This window comes from Amaranthus tricolor, chromosome 6, assembly GCF_026212465.1.
Source record: "Amaranthus tricolor cultivar Red isolate AtriRed21 chromosome 6, ASM2621246v1, whole genome shotgun sequence".
NCBI classification, from domain to species: Eukaryota; Viridiplantae; Streptophyta; class Magnoliopsida; order Caryophyllales; family Amaranthaceae; genus Amaranthus; species Amaranthus tricolor.
In genome coordinates, this window is record NC_080052.1 from 31,730,326 (window position 1) to 31,746,446 (window position 16,121).

General features: G+C 33.4%; 2 protein-coding genes across 3 annotated transcripts; both read right to left on the reverse strand.

The window, feature by feature from the left end:
• Positions 1–3,305: 3,305 nt before the first annotated feature.
• LOC130815938 (meiotic recombination protein SPO11-2) lies at positions 3,306–8,728 on the reverse strand. Its single transcript, XM_057682482.1, has 13 exons — positions 8,596–8,728; positions 8,436–8,519; positions 8,223–8,355; positions 7,985–8,122; positions 7,422–7,510; positions 6,858–6,986; positions 6,683–6,777; positions 6,531–6,593; positions 6,375–6,451; positions 6,154–6,281; positions 5,872–6,059; positions 4,326–4,410; positions 3,306–4,192 (listed from the first exon to the last, which is right to left on the reverse strand). Exons 1-11 carry the CDS (start codon positions 8,668–8,670, stop codon positions 5,925–5,927), a joined length of 1,146 nt encoding a protein of 381 aa, XP_057538465.1. The 5' UTR covers positions 8,671–8,728; the 3' UTR covers positions 3,306–4,192; positions 4,326–4,410; positions 5,872–5,924.
• Positions 8,729–10,801: 2,073 nt separating this feature from the next.
• Positions 10,802–14,965, reverse strand: LOC130815939 (protein NUCLEAR FUSION DEFECTIVE 6, mitochondrial-like). 2 transcript variants are annotated; one of them, XM_057682484.1, is made up of 3 exons: positions 14,661–14,965; positions 14,396–14,517; positions 10,802–10,960 (listed from the first exon to the last, which is right to left on the reverse strand). In XM_057682484.1, exons 1-3 carry the CDS (start codon positions 14,810–14,812, stop codon positions 10,953–10,955), a joined length of 282 nt encoding a protein of 93 aa, XP_057538467.1. In that variant the 5' UTR covers positions 14,813–14,965; the 3' UTR covers positions 10,802–10,952. The 2 variants fall into 2 exon arrangements, with proteins under 2 accessions (XP_057538467.1, XP_057538466.1); XM_057682483.1 differs by lacking the exon at positions 10,802–10,960 and adding an exon at positions 12,162–12,511.
• Positions 14,966–16,121: the final 1,156 nt, after the last annotated feature.

Genomic DNA, 16,121 nt, shown 5'->3' on the forward strand with positions numbered 1-16,121 from the left:
TCCTCTAGGAGAATATTAATAACCTTAGATTCTTTTAATTGCTTAGAAATGACCTCATGGCATGAGTTGTTGGAGTATTAAGAATAAAGTCTTAGTTAAGGTGCGGTGGTTAGGAGGAGATGCAATGAGTTAAATAAACCTAGATTGTAGTATCGAACACTTTGTTGTGATGTTATGTTTGTTATGCTCCAGGGGACGACGTCATCGAGGAACCTTTCTAGCGATCGCAGAGAAACGGACTTAGCTCCTTGAAGCATCTTTGGTGAGTAGTAGCAGTCCCTTAAAAAGGAGTTTGGCCAGACTATAGTTTTTGAAAATGTTTTATTAAAGTTTGTGAAATTTATGTTGTTGAGATAAATTTGTTTATGAATGATTATGCTGATATTGATATGGTCAATGGATCGGGCTTACGAGTTGGTCATTGACGGAGTGGTGAGGCATTGTCTCCTATTCCCTTGTTTTGAGGTGAATTATCATTCAAATATTGACTAGCCTCAACCGAAAGTGATATAGCCTTAGAGCTATAGATGTTCCTCTCAACTAGACTCCATGTGCGCACATAGATCTAGGAAACTGATGTTGCTTTTAAACCTTTCTTTTGAATTACTGTGTTTTATTGTTTTGGATTGTTATTTCTCATTCAGTTTAATCTGATCCTCTATTGTTTTCAAATTTTAGTTTAATTACAGATCGGAACCGGCGGGAACGATGGGTTAACGATGTTGATTAGAGTGCCAATGATGTCATTTTGAGCTGAGCACGTGGGAATTTATAGTTTTGTATAAGGATTTTGATAGATGTATATTAGGCTTGGTTGTGTTGGTTATATTGGACTCGAAGTGAATTGTATGATTACCTTATGTTTTAGTTAGATGTTTGGTTTGAAAATTAGCTGAGTTAATTACGTCAAAGAGCTAGTGACCCCTTTGCTCAAGTTTTGGAAGTGTGATTTAAGTTTCTTGGAAAATGAACCCCGTGATGACCTTGTTTACTCAGTCAACGGTAAGTCGAGTTGTTACAGAAGATGTTCTATGGAGAACAAGATGGTTGTTTGACAAGCGTACGCAGACACACACATCTAAAGGTGTGGGCTTTTATCGCGATCAGTTAGATCTGCTTAGAGTTGATCAGTTATCCGATTCTCTCCTTATACTTTGTTGAGATTTGTGTTTGCTTTCTAATGAATTTTGGGATCTGTACCCTGCTACAGCATACGCTGCATTGCCTAAGCATTCGGGTATTTTGACGGGCACTTGGAGGAGCGCTGTACTACTAATATGCTTCAACATTGTTGAGGTACACCTACTTAAGCACATACTGCGCCGGTATGGTATGGTACAGGGCATTCCTCAAGAGTGCAACACGAATGCTCATCTTCATCGATCTAACATAATGGGTCTAGTGCCGAAGAATTGGAACGACATCAATGCGCTCCACATCGCGCTATGGGACCAAAGGCAGGAGTACTTACGACAGAGTATTTTGATCGACAAGGCAAATGGTGTCTCTAGACGCCTGATTATCTACCCTAGTTCTTATCGATCACTCGTCGTTGGATGACTCCACGACATGCTGTTTTTGCAGCCCAGTACGCACCCCTTGCACCAATGGTGACTGCATTCGTAAGTACTATTTGCTTTATGAAATTAAATATTTATTATTCATTTTGATTGTACAATAATTACAAATTTTTATTTACTCTTGTTAAAGGCACAAGGAGTATTCTGTGATCCGCACAAGTCAGGAGGTCCCCGTCAGGGAGATGGCACAGACTATTCTTCGGGGTTCTCAGTTTGAGAACTTCATTCCCAACGTCGAGGAGCCCGCTGCTCAACAGACTGGTGAGGATCCGAGTGCATCCCCACCAAGGCATTTAGATGAGCTAGATGTATCCTCATATCCACATGACGATGCGGGATCATCACAGGCACCTGTTGTGCAATACCAATCACCCCCTTTGCCAAAGCGTCACACCACAGCCTTGTACTATCGTAAGATGCGAACTAGGCCGTCACAATTAGATAGGGTAGACGAGGAATGAAAACTTATTAGGGACGTTTTGTATATATTGAATTGTATATAATATTTTGTATGTATTTAATATATATATATATATATATATATATATATATATATATATATATATATATATATATATATATATATATATATATATATATAATGAATGGAGGATGTGTACAAAAATAAAGTGGAAGTTAGGGAATGAATGGGCCGCTGTTATTAGCGGCGGGCGAATGCTGACCATGAAATTTAGTGTATCCTATTGCCCGCTGTTAATAATAGGGGCTTATTCATTCCCTGACGAATTTACCCGCTGTTATTAACAACGAACTTATCCTGACCATAACTTTGTGTAAAAAGTGCTTACTTTGAGAAATACTTTTAAAAATTCATTATTATTAGATTTTTTTTTATATTTTTTTTGCTTATATGTTTCAAATTTTCCAATATCATACTTACAAATTTCCCCAAATTGCCACACCACAATCCAATACTCCATATCACTATCAAGACCAAATCACTACAATCCCACTAGTTGGTGATTGGGAAACATCTGTTGTTAGTGATGACTCAAACTAGCAAGCACTATTGAAGAAAATGAATTAAGAAGATGGGTCAAAAAGGTAGTCCGCGGGGCGCAGAGTGCGTTCTGTTTTCCTTTCGCGGCTCGCGTAGTTGTACACGGCTCGCGAAATGGCGGTTTCTTTTCATGGGAGGTGTCTTTCGGGCCGATTACTTTATGTTTATTATGTAATAACTTTCTTTTATTGGGCATTAGTATATAAACTCCCATTTTAGGGTTAATACATGATGATTCACAAATTGAGAGAGATCACAAGAGAGCCATTGTAATTTGTGAGTGTGATTGTAATTCATCTTGTAAATTCTATGCGATCATAGTGAAATTATTTGATCTCGGTGCCGGTGGACGTAGCTATCACATTGATAGTGAACCACATTAAATCTCTTGTATCATTTTCTTATTGTTTGCATTGAATTTCTTATTATTTATCGACCTTGCTTCCGCTGTCGGTCATCAAGGCTATTTAGGACTCATAATTATGACTACAAAGATAATTAGAAATCAAGATCTCATTTCAACCACATAAATAAAATTATCTTTAATACTCGCATTAATACAAGTCGTATAAAATTATAAAATAAACTCACTAATTTCAAATTTTATGTGTTTGAAAAAATAAACTAAAATCATAGAAAATCTAAATTTCTAAAGAATATAACTTCATATACTTCATAAAAATTTACTCCTCGTGTAAAATAAACCAACCGTAGTCATTTTCCTGAGAGACATGGCCCAATTCATTAAAGTTTGATGACTATTCTTATTCTATATTTTTTTTTATAGGCCGGTCCAAAAAGGCGGTCTCACAATAATTTGTGAACCAACTGATGTTTAAGAAAATAGGTAAAGGGTTTAAGAATGAGGGTGGATAATCGCCATATTTAAAAGCAACAGCTGTTTAACTTTTGTAATTTGGACCAACCATGAAAAAGATGGTTTGCGAAACAGAGTACATTCTAGAGATCAATTCAACAGTAAAAACTCATTTATTATGTACGAAGAGTCAAAGAATCGATCATTTTCTGAGAGGTTTTACGACTCAAGAATTAGATTATCCAAACTAATAAGTAATTTGATGATGAAAGGCTATCCTTAGAGGGGTCTGAGGGTGTGCAAGGTGATTAACTGCACAAAGCCTTTTTTTTTTCCGTATATGAAAAAATTAATGAAAAAAAATATATATAAGTTTATTAATAAAATAAATATATTTATTAAAATAAAGTACAAAATAAATATTCTGTACAGCACAAAATTTTCAATACTGGGTATCCAGATTCCTCGTAAAATCCAGAAGTTTTGGCATGATAACAAAATATATATAAAATGTTATTAAAATGTAATTAAAAGAATGAAAAGGCTAAAATTGTGCAGAAGTATGAATAACGAGCACTTCTATAGCTTTTTGCCTTTTTTCAATAAGAAAATTGGCCTATTTTCGATTAATTTATTAATCCAATTAATTAAGAATTAATCTAGTAAAGATACAAATGATTCATGATTGTGTACAACACTACTGCTTTGGCTTTGCCTTCTTATAAGTTTCATCTTCTCTGATCTTGAATTTACCATCCCACAAATCCCAGAAAACTGCAACAATCAAACAAATCAAACACAAATTAGACTTTGTTTTAATTCATGTTTTCGATTATATATTTCGACATCAAGGCTTCAAATCAACGGTGATAATAAGAGAATGAAGGAATTAGGGAAATAAAAGTACCTGAGAGAGCGAAGGGCGACATGAGAGGAGAGGACATGGAAGAGTACATGAACACCGTGGAAGAACATTACAACACCAGTGCATCCTAACACAAACAATTCAGTCACCATTTTTGTGTGGTTGTTCTTTTGTGCTGTATTATATACAAGCCTTTTTTCCTTCTATAAAAAGGGCTTTTAAATTTCCACTCGAAAGAGGACTTTTCCAGTTGACAAATGCGATTTCGTTAACGGAGTGATGGACTTCTCTAGATTTAAACACCCCTCCACTGCACCTCACCCAATGGCCCAATGCAAACGATTTTTATGGGAAATAATTACATTTTATAAAGGCAACAATCATCCAATTTTTTTTAATGTGAAGATAAGAATAAGAATATAAGATAGATGGTCCTACATTTTTTTTATTACCACTTTTATGTTTCTATAAGAAAAAAATTTTGTATGAATTTAATCTATATTATTTTAGTGTGAATCAACTTTAAAAGGTATTAAAATAGTAAGTATTTTTACTTGATAAGTACAATCAAGTACAATCATCATCAAGTACAATCATTAGAAAAATACTTGCTATTATTAGGTTGATTGATGCATATTAATATTGTATGGTATTAAAAGACTTTTATCCCATAATGTTAAGATCAATTCCATTTAGATGATAACAAATAGAATTATTTTAGTCATCCCACTCGACTCATAGCTGATATATAACCATATGCAAATCAAGTTGATTAGAATTTTGATGGAAAATCAACTAAAAGGATTTTGACAACCAATAGTATGATATGTCTAAAGATAATTTTAATTCAATGATGAATTAATCGACAACAAGCCTTAAACACTTCCAATCAAATGATTTATTATCTTTAACAAAAAATGATTTATTATCATTTATAGATATACATGTTTAGTTATTTATTTCAAAAAAATAAATCTATAAATGATTTGGCAAATCAAAATAAGAATTTGGAGACTTGAGTGAAATCAATTAAAATTAGGAGTATGTTTTTACGAAAACATAGAATAAATCACAATTAGAGGATAAAGAATTAAAGGAAAATGGAGTGATTAAAAAAAAGGCGCCGTCAAACGAACCTCAACAACTAGTGTAACCGTCCTTATCTGTCACCACCCACCGCCTATCATATGCCGTATACGGCTACCAATAATACCAAGCTATTCTCTTCAATAATGGCATTAGTTGGCCATTTTTTAATTATTATATTATATTATTATAATTATTTAGTATACGTAGTGGAGTAGAACGACAGCATTAATATGCCAATAACTTAAACGAGCCCTGTACTCGTACAATATCGACGAGATGTAGCAGAAATTCAAATAAAAAGACCAGAGTTCCTCGAGAACATTATTGATGCGACACTTGATTCAAAAAATTGCAATTTGAAGCATCCACTTACAACAGAAAATTGAAGGATTACCCAGAAGGACTATGTATCGACCTATAACTTTTGCATTACTTATTAAATGGTTTGATCAATACGTCATTGCATTTGGTTTTACTCATGTAAGGAGTGAGTACTTACCTATACCAGTTCTAGCTTCGGAAATACGAGTATACATCACCCATGTTCATCTTCTATATGTAATTGGCCTGGACTATTTTCTTTGCCAAATATTTTCCAAGGAAGTCATATCCACGATAATAGAGAGCTTCAATTTCTGCTCTATGACCGCTTTGGATCATCAATGATAATTCCTCCTGGTACTCACTCTGCAGCAAGTAATTGTGCCATTATGTGTAACTTTATGTCTAAGGTGCGTATACACGATATAGCCCTGAAACACAACCAGTTTAAATTGATTACCGGAAGTATCTCCAAAGATGTGAGGCTTTTAGCAATCTGCCTGTCCTTTGGCTTCAATGGGACCATAGATTCCTCTGGTATTAGCTGGAGATCATCTCCTCTTACTCCTAACCATCTCACATTACAAGCTGATGCACAAAAATATGATGAAAATGAGATTACAACTTAAAAGGAGTAGAAATGTAACATCTATGTGATTGTAAAGTACAAGCTGCAGGTACCATATCTGTATGCCTCCAGTCCCATCCCAATGCTTCCATACTTGAAGGTACACAGAATACCTAAACCAGCAGGATTCCTTCACAAAGTGGGAGCCAAAGAGGTCAACAAATTACCATTTTAAGGATATCATAGCGAGAAAGTAGAAATATGCATACCAATCAACCAGAGCCAAAACAGGCAAATTAGGAAAAGCTTTGGTCAACTTATGAAGAAGAAACCTGTTTTCAAAGGCCAATGAGGGAATTGATTGTCGTGTAAATCTAATGTAGCAGTTGTAAAAAAGACTAATGGTTAAAACAGAGACTACCTTGTAGCTAAATCTGGGTAACCTTTGGCTGTGATAAGAATGCTTGGTACTTGGTTAAAGAAGCAATCTTCGACCAATCGTTGGAATATAGCATGCTGCATATGGAAAATAACTGTTGAAGAAAAGCAACTAGCCTTTACTGGGTGGACACTTCAGTCCATAGAGTTGAAAATACCTTCTCTATAACAATAATGTATCGTGCATCTGTTTTCATTGTGAGTGACTCCAGCATGCTTATGTCGCTCGAGATAGGATGTCCTGAAGACCCACAAAGTGAACAGTCCACAACCTCTTTATTTGGCTCCTTCACCAAATGTCAACATATGAAATTCAAGCAACTGATAAGCAGATTCATTATAATTTACACAGAACAAAGACAAATGCACTGAGGTAATACCCACCAGTTTCAAAGCTCAATTAATTTTCCTTTCAAACTTTATAGTAGTGTAAATTGGAAACAGTTGATGTTTAATGCCAACATATATAGTCCATGCGTGAAGGAAGAAACCCCACAGTTTGGGCCTTTTTAGCAATATAGTACTTCTATGCGCTATTCGTAATTTGAAATGCCAAATCTTTGTTACAGTATACTTTAAACAATAGCAATGTGGTCAAATTTCTTGTACTCAAGCTATATGAAAATCTATCATATCCAATTTGAGTGGTATAAATATCAAGTATACTACTAGTCTTTGGCGGGACTCGGAAGTGATTGAGAGACTAGAAAGAGATTGGATACCTGTAGCAGTAGCCGGCCAGCAATGAGCCCCCTTGTCGAAGCCATGACCCCAAGACTATATCTGCTGCAATGAAGCAATGCAACCACATCTGCAAAAACAAGGAAATCATTCATCACATAGTAGTAAGTGATTATTTCAACTTTGCAAAAAAGAGAAAAACTTCCATTTAAATGCCCATGGATACCAGAAGTCTTCGGACTTTCTAAAAGAGGTACTCTTTTTGTCCCTCTCATCAACATTTTAAGTGATTTTAGCCATTTTAGGACATACGTCATAATTCAATGAACTCATTTATAGAATTTGGTTAGATTTAGCATACTGAAATTATGACATGACTTGCACAATTGCCATATTCATTCCGTTGTCTTATGACATTTCTTAGCAAACTTTGATCTGATATCCGAAAGTTGACAATTACTATACATAAAAAAGTATTTTACATGATAAGAATTTGGTGATCAATATAATTCTAATAATAAGACTACTTTTTAAGCATGCACATAAACAAGACTGGTGAAAGGTTGAATTACTAAAATCAACATTAATTGTGATAAAAACTAACCTTGAATAGTTCTATTAACCTGAATTTGAGAGCTAAAGAATTCAGATGAACTACAAAGCAGCTTATAAAACAGTTCTCGTTGCGTAACTCTCTTCTCCTCCACCAGAATCTGATAACACATTTCCATTACTTTCCACACTGTTCAAAATTCCACATCAAAAAACCTCAAATTTCTCATTGGCAATAAAACAAACACATAAAATGCAATACAATATTGGAATTACAACAATATACGAACCTCTAACAAACGATTTGGAAGCATGTTCTCGCGTCAACGACCGTTTAGAGAATGAATGAGAGAGAAAAATGTGTGAATTATCATCACTCATTAAACCTCTATAAACATTCGTGTTCTTCAAATTTCGATTCGTCTAATTACAAAACAAAAAAAGTATTTTCAATTCAATTCGTCGTAATCCAGTGAGAAATGAAGATAAAAATGATACTTTACCAATGGAAGATCGGAGATTTCTGGTTTCGTAGAGTTCAATACTTTGAGAAAATTTAACACTGCTACTTCGATTCTAGCTCGTACCTGTGAAAATTGAAAATTCAATCAAATAGTTTCATAATTAGCAGAGAGAAGAGGAGATTAAGGGGAGGAGAAGAACCTGAGAAGGAGAAAGAATGTCGGCATAAGAAAGTTGTTGATGGGAGAATAGTAGAGAGGATTGAAAGAGCTCCATGATCAACGGCTTGCGATTTCTGTTACTAATACTTGGCGCCAAGATTTGAAAAGTGAAGCCAATAATCTTGAGTCTCAACTAGTGAAGTACGGTAAATTTTTGTATGGAACAATCTTACATTCATGAGAATGATTGGGATGTATAATAAGTTGTTATTATAGATATTAATAATTTACGATATAATGATTTTTTAAATTAATTATAGATCTTTTAAAAGTTATTTATAGATTTTTTCACTATATTGTTACACAATAGAACTTTTTATGTAGTTTTTTCATTTTACCTTGAAAACATTCATATAAACCCATAAACGTGTATTATAAGCTTTGAAATAGGCACCCTCAAGGCGAAGTGCACTTACTGGGTACGGGCTTTAGATCATTTTGTAGTCTATTTACTGACATTTATGGTTTCTTAGGGCTATGGCCTATGGTAATCTATTCTCACTATACTATATTTATTAAACTCAAATCTTTGTGAGAGACATTTAATTGGGCTGCCTTATTATATTTTTTTTCAAAATATTGTAAGTAGGCACTCAGAATGATGTAAGTAGACATTTAAGATATTCTAAGTAGGCATTAAGAATATGGTAAGTAAGCATTAAGGATAATATAAGTAGACATAAAAAATAGGATAAGTAGGTATTAACCTTTAATGGGTTGGGCTTAAGATACATCTCTCAAAGAGACGGTCTCTCAAAATTCAAAAGTTTTAGTTATGGGTTTTGAAATGGATGTCCTTAGCACACTATCATCAAACTAATAATTCTTTGAAGCTCTTCTCTTTCTTCAGTCTACTCGGTAATTAAAAAAATAAATATCATCATTACAACCGAAAAATGTTAAAAAGTACTACTAGTTAACTTTTGTTTGCCCTAGTTATTTCTATGCAATTTGCAAAGCATATATTTGAGTTTCAAAGTCTAGAAATACATATGATAAAAAATTATAAATATATTTAAAAAATATACATTAAAATAAATCTAATAAAATGTCATTTGTCTTTCAACTCATGTTATAAACTATTTTAAAATTTCTCTCCTTAAATAGAATGTTAATAATCGGACAAACAAAAGAAAACGAAAGACTGATACAATTTTAATTAAGAATTGGCTATGCAATTTTTAAAGTCGATTCTCTAGAAAAGAAAGATTGATCGATTATCGATTTTAACTGTGTATGTGAGAACAAGTTAGCCAATTTCAAGCTTGAATTTTAGCTCATTCTGATAATGATCACTAGCCTTATAATTAAGTGAAGTCGGCCCAATCAAGTTCAAATCGAAACATTTTGGTTTGAATCATACTTAAGTGAACACTCGCATTTGATTTGGTATGCATCGAGTCAAATCAAAGACAATTTGATTATCGATCAATATATGCAAGTTGAGTTGATTTGGTATGGTGTACTCTTCTATTTCATTTGAATTGCTACATTTGACCTTAAAAGCTCTAACAGGTATAAAATACAATATCAGCTTAGTAGCTTACAGTTACAGGTACTCACTGCATTGTCTGGTTTCTAACAGGCAGACCTAGTCGCTGTCTCATTGAGCAAATCAGCATGTTCAATGGAAACAAACACTAGGTAAGTAGGCATGAAACAATCCCATTTCATTTCTTTTTTTCTAGTTCTTCGATTCGCCAATGCCCCTTTTGCAGCATCACAGGCATAGCTTACCATATATAAGTAACGACTCACGAGTACGGACCACCACTCTGAGTTGGACAAGTGATCAACTAATGGATAACATTCACACAAACTTGAACAAAATAAGCCTGCACGTTGTCGTTTGTGTCTACGACTATCAGGAAAAAATCTCCAATAGAATCAGAACCATGAAACAATTTCAACAAAATTTTCTCTTTTTTTTGGTAGTCAATGAAAATTGCCGATATGGATGAAAGCCAGATACATTATGAGTTCGCTGAAATTTGCAGGACTTGAAATTCTCAGTGAACTAAATAGAGTACATGGGGCTTAACTTGATCACTAAAAGAAAAAACCAAAACTTCGGAAAATTTACCATTTACCGAAGAAAAGTACCTCAAGTAGCTCGTATACAAAGTCCAATTCACAGTCCAAAGAAAATATGGCCAAATCACCGCCATCCAACACAAAAATCATCCATCTACAAAGACAGAAGAAGAAAACTTACTTATATGGCTGAAAAAGTTGAGGACTACAGTTTATAGAGCTTATTTAACAATGATATTGCTAATCCTAACACCAGCAATCAGATTGACAAGATAAACATCCACATCAAGCCAAGGGTTGTGATCAAGGCCCTAAAAAGAGGAAAGCCCAAGTCAAATTTCAGATGAACAAGATTGAAAGGCACAAAAAAGGGAAATAAGAAATATAGTCTTGCAGTAGATCTTAGGTACCCAATTAACTAAAGGACTTGAGAATGATGAAAGAATCTTCCTACTGAAGAAAATGGAGATTCGAGCAAGGACAAGTTAACAGGCTTGCTATAGACAGAACTTCAAAAATGCACATGCTTCAAATCTACGTCATTCAAACCCTATCATACAGAAGCTAGCAAGTAACAACCAAAGACTACCATCTACGGTAGCTTTCACACCACATTTTGATCCAATGGCTTTCAGAATTAGATTTCTTCCTTAAAAAGTTTCATTTCAATAACAATAATAGAGCCTTAAAAAAAAGCTTCATTTAAGTCTTTAAAATCATGAACATAGCCTTGATAGGGGGTAGCCAATTGCAATTTTATTTCTTATTGCATCGAAGTCAAACACATTTTCATCCATCAAAGATCTAAAATATTAAAGGAAACCAGTAAATCACTCAAAACTTCTTATATTTGAGCATATCCCTACAAAAAGAACATAGCATATCTAATTTATATATGAATATGTACATCCTAAGTTCCTACCAGAACCTCCAAATCCTGTATCGATAAATATCAGGGAAAGAAATGCTTTTGCTTTCCACATGGTTTGATAAATCAGCCAAATGCAAATTGTACAGATAAAGATAGGATCAGTCCAACTCAATACAAGATTCTGCTCGTGAAAACCAATCAGCTCAAAATGATTCTTAAGTTATGGTGACGACATATAACTTGGACTCTTCCTAGGCTGAGGTTGATCATTTTATGATTACCAATAAAGCTAAAGGTAATTCAATGAAGTAGTTTACCATCCAATGACCAAGGTCCAAGGTGATATCAAAGCCCAAATGTTAGTGGTCTCTTATCTCACCTCAAGATAATCGTCAGTGAAGCCGTTCATCAACCACATCAGCGGCAACCAATAAAACCCTATTTTTTTGTGCAATTAGAAGTCATGTACAATATCTGTGTACATAGTGGGAAACAAAAGTTCACACTTTTTTGTGCACAAGCTCCTGCTGAACAATCTACATACAGCAATTTAAAATGTTGAAAGCATCACTCTGTCCATCTCCTGCAGCCTACTTACTATCACCAAATTGTTTCACTTACTAGTTTTATCATGCAACTGCTTGCTATAATTTGAATTTCATTTCTCAGAGAACTAAAGAAAAAAACCAATTTGATCATCCAGTAAAATCATTAGGGGTAAAACACTGTAACCCATAAAAGAATTGCACATATAACCAAATGACAACAAATTCAAACAAAGAGGCTAAAAGATAATGTAAAGAGATACATGAATTTCCAAAAGTCATGGTAGCATCAAGTATTACTAGTTTTTGGTTTAACATGAAACACTAAATAAGAGCTGCTTCTCCAAATCTCTTTGAAAACACTTAGCATATCACCAATGCACCAAGCCCATGTATATAATACTTTGCACGACCATCTGATTTTCATCATACGTCATCATTGCAATCTGAATGCATATGATGTATTAGTATGAGGCCCATATAATGTTTGCAATAAAGATTAGCAATTGACAATGTCCAAGTTTTCAAATGATTGGGCCAAGCAGAAGTTTAGGTATACTAAAACTAGATAAAAGATACAGGTATAAGATTTGCATCCTAAAGTAAGAAAAAGTTGTGTTAGTTATTATCTTGTAAATGAATATGCTGTTGGACACAGAATTATAGTCTGCTATTACACTTCATGTAAGTGTCTAAATGACCAATTTGTCTAGAAAAAGGAAATCCGAAATTGAAATAGTAACAAAATAACAAGCATCAGTGTCATACACAAAAATATCTCTAAACAAAGAAAATTTGCTAATTGTCAATGAGATGAGAGATCAAATCATATGCCTTAGTTAATCATTACTCCATCTATTATTTTTTTCTCACTTCACTACTTAAATAACACTAAACTTGTAACTCAACACATATATTCGATTAATTCTATCACAGACAGCTTGCTTTTCATCAAAGAAAGAGGGTGTTTCCCTTCGGAAAAAAAGATGGTAATGAGATGGTGGCCTACATAAGTGAATACTAGAAACTAAAAAGAGACCAAAGCATCACATTAATCGAGTCAAAGAAGACCTAATTGACAGATTCAATAACTCCTGTTATTGTAACTGTAAACATGGGAACTATCAAAACTAAAGGGTTGTTGCACATGTAGATTTAGGTTCAAGCAACACAAAAAACTCCAACATCATAGAAAATATTAACATAAAAATACAAGTAAATTGAACACATGACCAAGTCAATCCATAATTTTGAGAACCCAATCAACCTACTGATCTCCTCAATCAACAATATAAACCAACCCCATGTGTTTCACAATGATCTTTTCACACTTTCAATTTCAGTTTGTTTATTGTTCAGATGATCTCTTCACTTTCACTTTGTTCCTCTTTTGACCGAGTACTTACACACACTCTCTTACTTTAGAGTATATCTTCCACTCTATCCTTTTACTATCTTCTTGACCGCACATTTCAATGGTGCCGTAGTTTCAAACATCATTAGGATGCACAAAGAGTGCAAACTAAATAGTCAAAGCACAAATATTCTCATAATTCATGTAGTCACCACACAATAACAGCTTGTATAGTTGTATTGAGATCAAATGCTGCAATTTAAGTTATTTAACTAGCAATTTAATCCAAAAATCAAATAAAAGTTGTATGGAAAACCACAAAAAGACATTAAGCTTCCTATTATCCTACATAGTTTCAAATCTTTATCACTAGGAAAATTCCACAATAGTCAAAATTCATATGCAATACTAATCGCACTTTTTATTTTGGATTATCTTTCTGATTTTGCAACATAGATGATTGTCCTATATTTTCTCTTTTAATCACACGTCCACAAACTCATTCTTTCTTTTCTCATCCACATTTTCTTCCATCCAATAGTTTTTCTTCTTATTCTTATACTAAGATTTAGCAAGATAGAAGGAGTTTTTCAACATCCCAATCAATTTGCTGCATATTCCATTTTGATATGTCCCCCATTGAATTAGCTGCTTTTTTTATTTTGGCTATGACCCCACCACCGCTCTTTCGTTCTCATCTACAGTTTTTACATTCTCTTCTCGTTCCATCCACACATTTTAAATATTTTGATCTTATTCTACCCAAAATCAAACAACAAAAATTAATAAATAACTTAATGTACTTGTTGCAATTTCAATGGGACTGAGTAGTTTCAAATATGATTAGATTCTCAAAATTGAAACAAACATCTAAAATACAAGCAAGCACCAAATCAATCAAACTAAATTAAAATGTAGTCTTATAATGCAAACCTACGAATTCAAATAAGAACTAAAATGGGCAGTTAGAATTTACCTTCAGGAGTCCAACCATAGCCGGAAGGAGCAACAGAAAGCATGGAAGTGAGCAAAGCAGAAGCCGTAGCTGTGTGATAAGGTAACAATGATTCAACACAGCAACTCAATTCAACAGGAGATCTTCACCATTCATTCACACCCACAAAAGTTAACAACAAACAAACAAATTTAGTTTTCACCAATTGAAGTTTCTGGGCATAATAAGATTGAAAGTATCAAATCAAATGGATAATGCAAGAACATAATTTGTTTTGATTAGTTACCTGAAAATGCGAGAAGGTTTTCTGGGAAGTTGAAAGGAGTGAGAAAATGGATTGGATTTCGGTTTAATAGTGGTGGAGAAACGAGGAAGGGCGGATCTTGCGGTGGTAGAAGAGGAACGTAGAAGAGAACGTGCAGCAGCGAAGGTAGCCATTGACGGTGAACTGAAAAGTATGAGGGTTCTATCGAGGTTTTTTGTTTGATTTCATAATTTGGTAATTTGTGATTGTGTTTTTTTGGTTTGAAAGGATTCTTTTTGTGGGCTTGTAGTCACTTACAATACAAGTACAACCCAACAGTCCAACACTTGCACAACACAAGTTCACATTTGGTGGAAAAATAAAAAAATCCAAAATTTCAATAATAGAATTAGACCTATTTAAGACTTATATTTGACATATAAATTTATCTTAGGCTTAATTAAATTTTGAAAATATATAAAATATAATTTCTCAGTTAAAACTGTCTCATCATTTCATAGTTTTAAATTAAACAAAATAGCTCAACTTAATTCATCTAAATCTTAACTTGTGTACTCAATAGGCTTTCTTGTATTAATTGTATTATTGTGACGATTTCATATTTTCATACAAGATTTACTCAATATAAAAATGATGAACTATGATAAATTATATTAACTCATTTACAACTCCTTAAGGAAATATACCCACCGGTGAGTTTAAATTCAAAACTTTCAAATTTCAGACAAAATAAAGTGATTTGAATTTGGATCTGATCAAACCTAACCTAAACTGACCCATAACAATCCCTAAACGGACATTGGATTATTTGGTCTTGTTGACCAACTAGAAAACTTTTTCTGAGTTGTTACCTAATAAAATGCTTAATTAATAATTATTATCATGTATTAACTCAGCCTAAAATTATTATACTTGTATAAATTAGATTAGTATAGCCAAATAATCATAGGAATATTTTTTAAAAGTGCAATGAAACCTTAACTTTTTCTTTTTGTAATGGACACTAAAACTTCATAAATTAGTAGTATTAAATTTATCTTAATAAAAAAACAATATCATAATCTTTACAATGGAAAGTCAGAGTTAAATTTTTTTATCACTAAGTCAAGACTAATCGGTACTTTTCTAGAATTTCAAAAAAAAAAAAAAATAAAATGAAAAACTCTTAAGCCTATGAGAAAGAAAAACATGACTCCTAAGTCCTAATACCCTTTGTGGCTTGGTATGATTACTATCATGCCCACAAATTTATGATTTTCATTTTAACTTTTTTGTGTTTGCATATTACAATATACGTAAACCACAGCAGCATGTATTAACTTTCAAGTATGTGTGATAAAAAGCCACAAATAATACGTTAAGATTTTACGAACCAATTATTTCACCTCTTGAAATTGTCTTTTATTTTTCCTCATTATGAAAATGGGGAAGGAATCCACCCAAATTAATGAAGAATTGAAAAACAAATATGAAGACCCAAGT